Below are 12,848 nucleotides of genomic sequence, written 5' to 3'. Positions count from 1 at the left end.
AATCTGTTTGTTTTCCTAGCAGTCCATGGTATTCTCAATACTCTTCTCCAGCACCACAGCTCAAAGGCATCAATTCTCCTTCTATCCTCCTTGGTCACTGTTCAACTCTCTAGGTTAGAAAATATAATGCAGCTGATATCCTAGCTTGTTTTTGATTGGTTGTATACTGGCTCTGCTGTTTTTGAACTTAAAATTCAACAGCATCATCTGCATAAAGATAACATAACACTACAGAGATTTTAATGGTCTTAGCAAATATACTAATGAATAAAGAAAATGGAAGAATTGATACATTTGCATTGTGGTGTTGGAGATGAGATTTATGAATACTCATACATTACCAAAAGGACAAACAAATCAGTCTCAGAGGGATTGCAACAAAGGTTTATCTTAGAGGCAAAGACAGTGAAACTTCATCTCACAGAAAGGGCCAGTCCTTGGAAAAAGGCATCAAGCTGGGAAAGGTCAGGGAAACCTGTCAATGGGATGCACTAACACAGTGACTAGTAACAAAGGGCACAAGTGTATCAGACATGAAGATAATGGTGTGGAATAGGGCAAGGTTTGGATCTGTTGTTCACAGGGTCAATCCTAGTCCTAGTCAACTCAATGGCCCCTAACAACCAAAACAACAGCACACTAAAATACACGAGACCCTAAAAAAAATCATGCTTGTTATGACGAAGATATTGATGATGTCCTCATCAAGATCAAAGCAAAGGAAATAAGCATATGTGAACTTACACCTACAACTCTTCCTGTGGAGAGCTCTAATGTTCACTAACAGCAACCTTGCACCAGAACCCCCATCTCCCAGGCGACTCTGGCTTACAAAGATCCAGGTATCTCTGCTTCAGACATGAGGATTTCTTAAAGAGATGCTTCCCTTGTGAATGAATCTGGAGCTGCTCAAAAGAATCTTCTGAAGAAACTGTGAAAGCCAAAAGGTTCAAGATACTGGAACAGGGGGCAAGATGTTCACCTTAACAGCTTATACTTCCCATACACCCATGCTGGTTTATAGGTATCCTCTGACCCTTGAGGAAAGAAAGTATTATCCTGCTGCAATTCCACCAACCTAAAGCATTTAGCTAATCAAGGAAGTGCTTTGGGAAGAATGGCTCAATTCCAGTTTAAAAGATATATTGGTTCCACAAGATCTCAATATAATTATAATTTATCTAGACAGCTCACTCTCTGTTCTGTTGATGGCTCAGGAAATGACTGGAGTCTAAGGTAGTTAAGCCAGCCATAATAATTCCCTATACAGAATACCCACCCACCTCTTTCCCCCACCCCCCGACCTGTCCTTTCCCAAGGCTTTTTAATCTCAGGTAAAGCTATACAGCACAGTCTAAAAATAAGGAAGCATTCTGTGTAGTTCCTTTAAAAATCAATAAAGATCAGATAAATAATGTATACTGCATTGAAACAGATGAGGGAGAAAACTGTTTAAAAGGAATACGTGATTAGTTATTATTGTCATGACAGGAGTCCAGAACGAAGGCTGCATAGTGGAGTGGACTTGGGGGGAGGGATTGTATAACAATGAAAGAATTTTCTTTTACTTTTCAAGGATAAGAGTGAATTGGGGAGGGGAGGGGTGGGCAGGGAGAAAAGTGCAACAATGAATGAATGGAAATTCAAAGTCTCTTTAAATTTTCATTAAAATCAATAATAATAATAATAAAAGAATTTTTTAAAAATGAAGTAGGTAAAGAAAATATGGAACAAAACTCAAAAACATTTTTTTTAAAAGGCAGCCTTACTGGTCTGATAAAAACTGGTAAACTACCTAAACTATAGGCCTTAGTCACCCTTTGAACCTGGAAGAAAACTGACCACCACCGAATATCACCACTCTATCTCATCTCCCTTCCCTCAACCCCAGCCCCTTCCCTAGACTCAACTGTCAGCCAAACAAGAGACAATCTCATAAGGTGAACAACAACATTGGTGGGCGCTCCCTGGAATAACCAATCATATAAATCAGAAGAGCAGCACTCAAGGACAAAGACCAGAAGGCAGAAAAGGATAGGATTGAAGGATTAATGAAAATAAGAATTACAGGGAGGAAGTGAGAAGAGTGTGATTCCTTTGTGGGTATTGTCATTAAAGCTATACAAATGTGCATTAATGGCTCAATAGGCAGCCAGGTTGCTTTGTAAAGCTTCGCTAGAGTCATAATAGAATGAAAATGAGGCAGCAGCCAGATCACATCATTTTTCAGAATTGGTGGGAAGGGCTCCAGCTGAGGGACATCTTGCAGGCCCAGGTTCAGCACACTGGACACTGAACATGCTCAGATCACCCAATGCCCAGCAGACCCCACACTCTGAGGACTAACCCACATGGCAGCCACAGAGAAGACGTCGAGGGTTCAACAGCCCAAACTAAGGAAACATGACTCGGGGAGGTTAGGACTTGAGCAACAGGAAAGGTATTACAAGAAAAGGGGAAGGTTTGAGCTAGTGAACCCACATACATACATGCTGTTTCACAATTACTGAACTGTACCTGCTGCCCAATAGACTAGTTCATTTTATCCATCAGCCTGGCCCAGCTCTGGGTACCCAGAGGTGTTTGGTCAAATATTAGTCTAAGTATTGCTAGATGTTTTGTAGATGTCAATAACATTTGTAAACAGGTGGTCATTATGTAAAGGAGATTAGCCTTGATAATACGGGTGAAAATTCTTAAGATGGTAGTTCGACAGTTCCCACCAAGTGTGGTTTTTCTGTTGAAAAATCTTAAGAGCAAAAGCTGAGAGTTCCAAGAAGCAGCACAAATTCTTTGTAAATTCTTAGTTTGTTGCATGGCTCTGAAGATTGCAAACTTGCCAACACTCACAGTCACAAGAGTCACACCTTCCTAAAAGAAGGGATCTCTCTCAGCTCGCACCCACCCTACCCTCCACTGGTTCATCTGGATTGACGCCTGGCTGATACACCTACTAACACATACAGCTCCCAGAGACCTGGACGCTATCACCTGAGGTAGCTGCCACCAACCCCTTTCTTCGACATAAATTCTGTACCCCCAGGCTTAGCATCAGAGTTCCTTTCTTATTTACTGTACTGTACTTTCTAAATTTATACAACTTCCTTTTGTTCTATTAGCAACTTCAGAGTGGACGCCAGATCAGTCTTGAACTTTATACACTTAAAATCACATGAAGAATTAGATCTCAGTCACATGATGTATCAAAGTAGCGTGACTAACACTGATATATCAAAAAAGTTTGGGCCTTTTAAAATGAAAATGAAAAGTCTCATCTCTTTGATTGGCACCATCCTGCCCATTATTTAAAAAAAAACAAAAAAAAAAAACAACCAACCAACCAAAACCCAAAACTTTATTATAAGAAAAACACCATTATTTAGTTGACCTCTATAAAGATCACCATAGGCTTATAGATCATCTTCTAGGTTCTGTTTAGTCTCAAGCTGTGTGTTCCCTTGCTTGATCCTAACACCAGGCCCTTCCGACTCCATCTAAATAAAGAACTTAGGCAGCTCAAACGGATGGGTCCCCAGAGACCACACCCACCTTTGTCCAAACATAAGGGTCGACTTGGTCTCAGCCTCATTGAAGACAGAAGGAGAACAGCAAATTACAATGGTGGTTCGACAGTTCCCACCAAGTGAATCTTGAAGAATCCGAGTCATCTTACTGTCCCGGTAGGGCACGTGTGTTTTCTATTTAGGAAGAGAAACAAAAAGTCTTGGTTTTGACAATCCATGCAAAGAAGGAACCCCCACAAAAGTAAGCAAGTCAGTGACAGAAACAGTGGGCATGGAACACATGCAAAATAGAAATTTGCGTTCCATCTTCAGAGTTTGCCCAAGTCAGAAACCCAGGTCATAGGAAATTAGCACCACCATTTACACATTTCAAGGTCTCCTAGCAAGTGAAGTGTCCACAGTCAGGATTCCCTGCCCCTTTCCTAAAGTGAAAAAAAAAAAAAAGCATTGCTGTGGCAAATGTGTCATCTATGTCTTTATAACAAAAACAGAAAAGAATTTCTGGAGTATGGGTCAGCGTGACCCAAAAGATAACTTCATGTAACATTATTTAATAGATGAGAACAGGATGACTTACTGTTCCTTCTGCCAAGGCAGAAATTACATTTCCAAGAGCAGACAAAGACTTATTGATATTCTTAGCTTCATCAAGAACGGCTCCCTCGGCACCAGTTTTGCTGACCTACCAGAGAGAAGAGAAAGCCGTGAAGTTCATTGGATGGCAGACGTGCAAATAGAAAATGCAAGTTAATAAGAGGGTAAAGAGAGACTCCTGCTGGAACACAAGCAAAAATAAGAGTAAATAAGAACCATGTTGATAAACCGCCCCTCGTGTATCTGGCTGGGGAATTTGTTGTCTCCTGTCATTTTCCTCTCAATTAGGTTTTAGGGGAATGGCTGAAATGCGTCAAGTGGAGGAACCACAGATGTTTCCCCGGGGGTCATCCATCCCAGGACACCAGGCTCCAAAAGTGCTGTCACAATGGAGAGGCAGGAGTACAGTCTCCACACTGGAGAGGACCAGGGCAGGTGCGGCGGGGGGAAGATGATGCTATGCTGCTCCCATGCACTAAAAGATGGGTATACTGGAAAAGTGTACAAGTTCCAAACTCAGACCAAGAGCAACAAGTGGCAGTGATGGTGGTCCTAATGCTGTTCCATCCTCATTATTCCTTGTTATGGACAGAATTTTATCCCTCCAAAATATCCACTGAATCACTAGACACTTTACCAGTGGATCTGATCCTGACCGGATCAGATTCCTTTTGCTACGTTATTAATGCCGTCATATCAGCACAGAATGGATCCTAAACCTATTCACTTCTGAGTTATTTAAAAAAAAAAAACCAAACAAAAAAAACCCAAATCAGAATAAACACAGAGATCTCACATGAGTATCATCTACAAGCAAAGGACGAGCCACATAAAAACCTGGAAAAAACTCTGATCTGGATTTTCAGCCTCCAGAAATGTGAGACCTTGTGGTGTCTGGGTCAGAGCTGCTGTTATCGTTGTTGAGAAATGTTGAGTCAGAATGGACTCACAGGCTGACCCTCCAGCAGGTTTTCAGAGGCTGTAAATTGCACAGGAGGAGATTATCCATCTTTCTCCTGTGGAGCAGCTGGTGGCTTCAAACCACATGCCTTTGAGTTGGCAGTGCAACTCCTTCCCACTAGGCCACCAGAGCTCCCCCAGAACACCAGACTTCCTTCACCGTTAAAGCTGTTGTTGAATACCGTCGAGTCAGAACAAACTGACCACTGACCCTCTGGAGGGTTTTTAGAGGCAGTAAATCACCCAGGATGACACTGCCCATCCTTCTCCCAGAGAGCAGCTGGTAGATTTCAATCGTGTGCTTTTAGGATTGCAGCGCAGTTTCTTACCACCAGGCCACCGGAGCTCCCTCTATTAAGGTAGCACAAGGTAACTAAGACATTCCCACAGTGGGGAGAGGGTGCTTTAACATGACCCAAAAGGCAAAAAACCTGGAAAAGCATGAAAAGTCAAGAAAACGCATATCACATAGTGAATTTGTCTTCTTTCTTCTGTAGCCCGAGGGGATCACAGTTCTTTCTCCGCTGTGTTACTCTTGGTAATTTCCTATTTACAGTGCTCACTGAAGGTATAGAGCACTTTACAGATGCTAGAAAACAGAAGGAGCTCAACATGATTCATGGCTCTGCTGACTAGATAAATGATGAGCTGGGCTAGCAGCTGCTTGTGGTAGAAAGAAAAGGGGGAAATGATTTTAAACTGCACAGAGATGGATTCCAATTACATATGAAAGAGAAATTCCTAATGATAAAGATGAATACATTTCCTGGGGGAGGTTTTTGCAAAGAGGACAGATTCTTCGCTTTCTGGGAATTATGTGTTGGCACCCCTGCTTAGGGAGAAAGAAATAAAGAGGTTGATGGGTCACAAATAGCAGCAGTCTATTTACTGGGTGTTTTTTCAACGTGCTTTCATATTTAAGCAGCTTCATGCTATGAAATATGCAAGACAGGTACGAATGCCTTCCTTTTACAGGCAAAGACGCTGAGCTCTGGAGTTGTCAAATTGCCAGCCTGGGGGAAGAATGCCATTTAGGGGAGATGGGACAAAAGCCCTGGGTTCCATCTCCCTGATAGCACTGACACATTTATGGGGACACATCCAAGGCAAAGGAAGACAGATGTGAACACAAGGAACGATGGGAAGGACCACAACTTTAAAGTGCCTCGTGACCGTCATTTGCAATAACATCAACGCTCTGCAGAGGACAGCCTCCTCTCTGAACCGCTGTGTTTTCCACCTGCCCAGAGACCCTCAATACCCATCCAGGCTCTAAAAGAAAAGAAGACAAGCGGAGAAAGGCCTGAAGGGGTCAGAGAGGCTCTCTGCATCAATCCAAGTGGTGGATGTTCCAGGAAAGCCCATCATGGTTGTTAATGGCCAGTCTAAAATAATAGTGAATGTACTTAGGACTATCAGAAAAGCAGACAAATCCATCTTCAGCCATAAAGACAGCACAGAACTGAGTAATCTTTTATTCTGTTACAAAGAAAGTAACCAGATGTCAGAACCAAGTCAACAGCAACTAATAACCCAGCTTCATAATTTCTACTGGGTGATCTTCTGTTTTAAATCAAGTTACAAGCCCATTGCGAGGAAATTTTATATTCCCAATAAGGAAAAATGCCCAGATGTTCCATGCCCATGGCTTTGCAAGAGGACAGTGCAAGTAGCCATTACTTGCCTGCAAGATTAAGGCTATAAACTGGAATACGGGGGCCTCAGGATAGCGGTGTGTTAAGGTAGGAATGGTCATGCTGATGTAACTAGGGAGACTGAGCTTCCAGGTCAGGGATAAGAGGTAATCAGGATGACATTGGTGATGACGGAGGCCATAGGGCACTGTGAACTTGACCTCGCTCTGTGATGAGGGAATCATTGCCCCCAATCAGGAGTGACAGCAGGAGCAATGGAGACAAAGCTGGTAGAGAGCAGGATGGAGGTTTTGGGAGGGTTCTGTGATGTGGAGTATGATCCCAACCAGCATCCGGGAGGAGATGGATACAGACACCAGTGGAAAAGTCCTGGCAAACCAGAATGGCCCAAAAAAGAGTAACAGCTGACCTTACAGGCTACAGGAGCCAAGACGTCTATGTAAGACCATCAGTTCCTGCCTGTTGCTACAAATAGAATAAAGAGCCAGAAAACACACAGTGCCCCACGTCTCAGATCTCTTATCAGAAAACCAAACTTGCTAGGGCAGGACCATCATATTCAAAGCCAAGGCCCTTCCCTGACCCTCATGAGACTGGTATAATACAAGAGGCTTTCCTTTTTTTCAGTTTCTGTTCCTCCCACATTTGCACAGCTTCTTTTGCTGAGAGAAGTTCAGACTAACATTTGTCTAACATCGCCACCACTGCCTACTACGCATAAATCAGCGTTCGCATTCAAAGCGCTTGCCTGTGACATGAATAGGGGAATTCAGGGCCAGGAGAGGAAGAGCAGGAAAACAAAGGTTAAACTTAATAACATCTTGGCACAACATCAGAAACTTTAGCAGCTCTTTAAAAACAGGGAATACGAAGGTACAAAAATTATACCATTGCACACGGAAGCAAATAGCAGGGTAAAATTATAGATAACACAAATAAAGAACCAATTACCTTCTCGCTCCCAGCCAAATCAACTAGATAAAGCTTCCCGCTGAGTTTTTTTTCCGTCTCTACATTCTCTTGTTTAATATTAATCAGGAAGATACTGTGACTTCTAGAGCTGTGTTCATTCATGTCTGAAAAGCAAAATAGTTTACTGCTCCACAGAGAACACAGATATTTAAGTAGCAAACCCCTCACCTAAAAAGCAAAACAAATTGTGCCCAATAGCTCATTTTTAAAGTAAGCCCAGACAATTTTAAACATTATCTGAGACCATCATTTCTTTTTAAAAGCAACGCTCATTCTAGAAATCCATGAGTCAAAATGTAGAACAGAAATTCAACTAAATATCATGGGTTGAGGATAGATATATCTCTAACTTGAACCAAAACCCCTATCCTCCAAGACTCAAGACTGACTCTCATCTTGAAGAGCTGGAATATACCTCTTCTATTTAAGCCCTTAGGTATGATTCAAAGAAGATCTCAGACATTAAATAGGTTTCCTTGGGATGGGACACAGGGAGTAAAAATGCTTTTGCGCCCTTACTCTTATCCACCAGGCAGAGAACCCAAGATAATCTCATTCAACTCATAGTAGCAGCCATTTCTTAAAACCGCCTTAACAGAGTTAGTAAAATAGAGACATTCTAGACTAAAAATAGTTATCAGATGCCTTCAACTATCCACGACTAGGGAGCTCTTGGGGCCAAGTGGGTAAGGAGTTGTGATGCCAACCCAAAGGTAGGCAGTTCAAAAACCCACAGGAGGTTCAGCTATGAGTAAAGTCTACCCCCATGGCAATGAGGGTAAGGAGTTTATCACTATAAGAATATTAATCTTACATTTTGTCACATAGGTTTGTTTGTGTACATGTGTTTTCAGTAGATAGAAAGAAATGGAGTTTGACCTACCTAAGACAACTAACAGTAAATAAGTCCAGGCTCATCTAAGAATCTGCCACATATATGAATATCATCTGATCTTTTTACTGGAGTAGAAGTTGAAAAGTATAGTATGGACCACAGACTCACAGAACCTTAGACTGGAAGACAGTTAGAGTACAGAACAGTAGGAAATAAATACCATAATCTCTTTTACAATAGGATTGGGAACTGGCCAGTAAGCTGTGTAGCAAGCTTGCTTTGGGGCAGTTATAAGTATTAAAGTTCTTATGGTAGGTCAAAACTGAACTCCTTACAGCTTCCTCATCCTAGACTGTCCTACATATTCAGTTAAACAAAGGAGTGGACCCTCAGCTTGACTGTGTTAGAAAATACTGTGTATCTTGTTGTTTCGTAGAGTCAGAACTGAGCCTTAGCTGACCCTCCAGCAGGTTTTCAGAGGCAGTTAGTCACACAAGAGGACTTCTCCCGTGGAGCATCTGGTGGCTTTCAGCTGCTTGCATTTGGGATCGCGGGGCAGCTTCTTGCCACTAGGCCACCTGAGTTTCCTATGCATTACCCATACCAACTCCCAATTTTCTCTCTCTTCCAAACTCACCTCTTTAGCTCCTCCAGGTCTCTTCCTATGAACTCATTTATCCACATACCTCGGAAAAAGACGATTGCAATCTTTCTACAGACTCTCTACTATTCTAATGCCACATGGTCTGCTCCTTAAGACGTACAGGCTCAGAGAAGAACCATAAGGAAGGGAATTGAGTCGAATGTATTTATAATTTGTGTAGAGAGCTGCACTACTAACACAACGTGGTGCCTCTGGGAGTTCAAATCCACCCTCCATGTACCTTGGACAGCCTTTAGAGGGTCAGCTATGAGTCTGTTCCAACTCAATGGCAATGACTTTGAGGTATATTTAATATAATTAGTTAGACATCTAAAACTACACAATAATACACCCCCCCCCAAATGCTGCGTTCCTCCTCACCTGCCTTTTCCATTTGTCACAGAGAACAGAAAGTTACCATGGTTTCTTTCAGTAAGTATAACTACCATATAGAATTTGTTATTGGGTTATTTTTTTTACAAGGAAATAAAATTTACTAAGATAAATAAACTTGGAATTTCCCCTTCATTGACTAGGGGGTTTTGTTTATTTTCCCCAATTTCAGGGTTAGGCACTCTTCAAAGTCCAATGCTGCAACACTCCCAGTCTTCAGAGAACTCTCAGGATATGACACTGTTTCTCATGACCACTGGACAGATTCCTACAGCACAACCCTTGTGTTTGTGTCAGGCCACTGCTTTTCCAACCTCTTTTACATCCCCTCTTCTCCCCATCACTGCCTCTTTGGTAGACAGACACTTCTATCCTAAGTGAAGGGGACCCCCACCACCATGCTTACTTGTTACTGCCACATGGCGGTTTGCTTTTCCCTCATCTATCACATCCATGACCTCTTCCGGGCTTGATACGAATCGCTCTGTGCAGCCCTGGAACAAAACGCACAGGTTCACCATTATAGAAGCAGAAAAGCAATACTTGAAAATTGCTAAACCCCTTCTCCCTTCTCTTCTAGAGGAGTAAATAAATACAAAGGCTGTAATAGAAATCCAACTTTCCCGCCTGCCTTGGGCTTTGCATGCTTCCGTAAAGAAAAGTCTGAACAAATCCTAGAAAAGCCAAAATTAACTATAAAACAAACACTCAATTTTCTTAAATGTCTGAATACAAGCTCATATTCAGCGGTAGTGATGCAAGAAATTAAAAGAAGATAATGAATGAAAGAAGTAGAAATGGCTTAGCCCTTGATATTCATTTAATATTTTAAGCACCAACAATAATTTGGCATTTCCAAGTATAATGCTATGAAAGACTACTCCCAACTGAAAATATTAATCAGTGCAACTCAATACGAAAACCTCTTTAAATTTCAATAATTTCTATTTATTCACTTCTGTGTTCTTATATCATGTGCTTGGAGAGATAAAATAAACAGAAAGTCTGTTTTTTAACTATATGAACAGCCAATATAAAGAATATAGTTAAATAGCTCTATGTCCTTTATAGACATTATATTCCAGCTATCTCATTGTAATTATGAGAGTGAGTGGAGAGAAATCAATTGCATCACCAATCAAGTCTTCCTCATACCTTTACATATGGGACTCTGTTTTTATCTTCATGAACAGCCAAGTTTGTCTTGGATACTATAAGGAGGATAATGAAGACATGCAAAGAAGAAAGAAAAGTTATAGCTCCTATAATGGAGGAAAAATAGAAATTGTTAGAGAAGACAGACTAATCTGTTCACAGTAGTTTTAAACTGTGTTGAGAAAAAAAAGCATATAGCCCCAAAGCAATAGAGTATGTCTATTAACTTCTACTGTTCCCTAAGCCGAAGCGCCATAGATCATTTCAACTTACTTGGACTTCAATTATAAAACAAACAGAGGCCAAGCGTTGAGGTTACTCACCATCAAGTAAGTCCCTTATTTTATCCAAGTAGATCTCAAAATAGGAAACCTGGTAAAAAAGAAATAGAATATGAAATAGAATAGAAAATGAAAGGGATACCATGCTGTATACCTCTTTAGGGAGCTCTGGTGGTAGTAAGATGCTGCACTGCAATCCCAAAGGCACATAGTACGAATCCACCAGCTTCTCTGCAGAAGGATGGACAATCTCTTCCCATGTGATTAACTGCCACTGAAAATCCAGGGTCAGCTATGGGTTGGTTCTCACCAGAAAATTATAAAGACAGTGTTATTAGAATTTATAAAAGCTTTTGGCATGCATAGCCAAGAAAGAAGGTCCAGAGAAAAGATGCAGAGAATCTGGAAGTACAGATTTGTAACATGAGTCTACTGCATTCTTCCTGTGTCTTACTCATCCATGTGCTCTATACTTCCTGGCCAAGTGGGTCATTCTCAATCCCACACATCACAGCTCCCTCGAGAGTCAGGTCAAGTGTCATTCACATCATGCACAAGGAAGCCTCTTACAGGAGCACCAGGAATGACAATAATCAGAATAGAAAACAGCTTTTGCAAATAATTGTCAAAAAAAAAATCAATGGCACTCACTCCAAGAATGACCCTGCCAGCTTTATCAGAGCATGCCCTGAGTGAGAGCATGTTCCAAACCTTCACGTGGAAAAATCAGGGAGTGGAGGCCAGAACAGTAAGCTTTTTAGATGGAAAAGATCTCAGACAGCACTGGAGACTGTGGCCAAGTTTATGGAGTCCAGGAAGGAGTTGAACAAAACTTGATTTAATAAAAGACAATTGGACTATGAGAGGGAAGAGAAACATTCAAATTCATTCTTCTCAAACCGTAGCCTCAGCACCATCTGCCTCAGCACCGCCCATGGCATCTGTTTCAATTGCAAAGCCCTGAACCTGATGAAGGCTTGCTGAACTTGATGCAGGCTTGCTGAACCAGAATCTCAGAGACGGAGACTTGGGCATCTGCTCAACTTCCCTGCTGATTCTTATCTCTGCTGACCCTTGAGAACCACTGTTTACTAGACATGTGCTCAGCTGTTGGTAGCTGTCATGGACTCCACTACGACCCGTAGTGACTGAATAGAGCAGAATTTTGCCCTGTCCTGTGATAGTATCATGATCTCTGTCATGCTTGAGCCCATTGCTACAGTTATCATGTCCATTCATCTTGTTGAGGGTCTTCATCTCTTTGCCCAATACGATGTCTTTTTCCAAAGACTGGTTCCTCCTGACACCATGACTAAACTATGAGAAACAAAATTTCACCATCCTTGCCTCTGAGCAGCACTCCAGTTTTTTATGAGATAGTCAGCATTCTTCTCCATCATCACAATTCAAAGGCATCAATTCATCTTTGGTCTTCCTTACTGTCCAATTTTCAGATGCATATGAAGCAATTGAAAATACCGTGACTTGGACTGGGGGCACCTTAGTCTTTAAACAAAATTCCTTGCTCTTTAGCACTTCTAAGAGGTCCCTGCCAGCAGATTTTCCCAATGAAACACATCCTTTGATTTCTTGACTACTGTTACCATGGGTGTTGATTGTGGATCCAAATAAAATCTTTGATAATGTCAATCTTTTCTCCATCTACCATGATGTTATCTATTGGTTCAGTGGTGAGGATTTTTATTTTCTTGAAGTTGAGATGTAACCCATATTGAATGTTGTAGCCTTTTTTTTTTAACTTCTTCAGTATGCATTTCAAGTTTTCTTCACTTTTTGCACGCAAGGTTGTGTCATCTGCATAAGGCAGGCTCCTCC

General features: G+C 41.5%; 1 protein-coding gene across 1 annotated transcript in view; it reads right to left on the bottom strand.

Annotated features, from left to right (window-relative positions):
- KIF5C (kinesin family member 5C) overlaps positions 1–12,848 on the bottom strand; it is a 204,958-nt gene that overhangs the window by 88,367 nt on the left and 103,743 nt on the right. Inside the window, exons 5-10 of the mRNA XM_006880763.1 lie at positions 11,055–11,103; positions 10,732–10,787; positions 9,983–10,070; positions 7,685–7,809; positions 4,102–4,206; positions 3,550–3,698 (exon numbers count right to left, since the gene is read on the bottom strand). Coding sequence (XP_006880825.1) covers positions 3,550–3,698; positions 4,102–4,206; positions 7,685–7,809; positions 9,983–10,070; positions 10,732–10,787; positions 11,055–11,103 — 572 coding nt within the window. The remainder of the gene's footprint in view (positions 1–3,549; positions 3,699–4,101; positions 4,207–7,684; positions 7,810–9,982; positions 10,071–10,731; positions 10,788–11,054; positions 11,104–12,848) is intronic.

The sequence above is a fragment of the Elephantulus edwardii genome, unplaced genomic scaffold (assembly GCF_000299155.1).
Source record: "Elephantulus edwardii isolate Elephantulus edwardi_28Jun2011 unplaced genomic scaffold, EleEdw1.0 scaffold00010, whole genome shotgun sequence".
NCBI classification, from domain to species: Eukaryota; Metazoa; Chordata; class Mammalia; order Macroscelidea; family Macroscelididae; genus Elephantulus; species Elephantulus edwardii.
The sequence above is the reverse complement of the archived record's forward strand: the minus strand, read 5'-3'. Positions and strand labels throughout refer to the sequence as shown.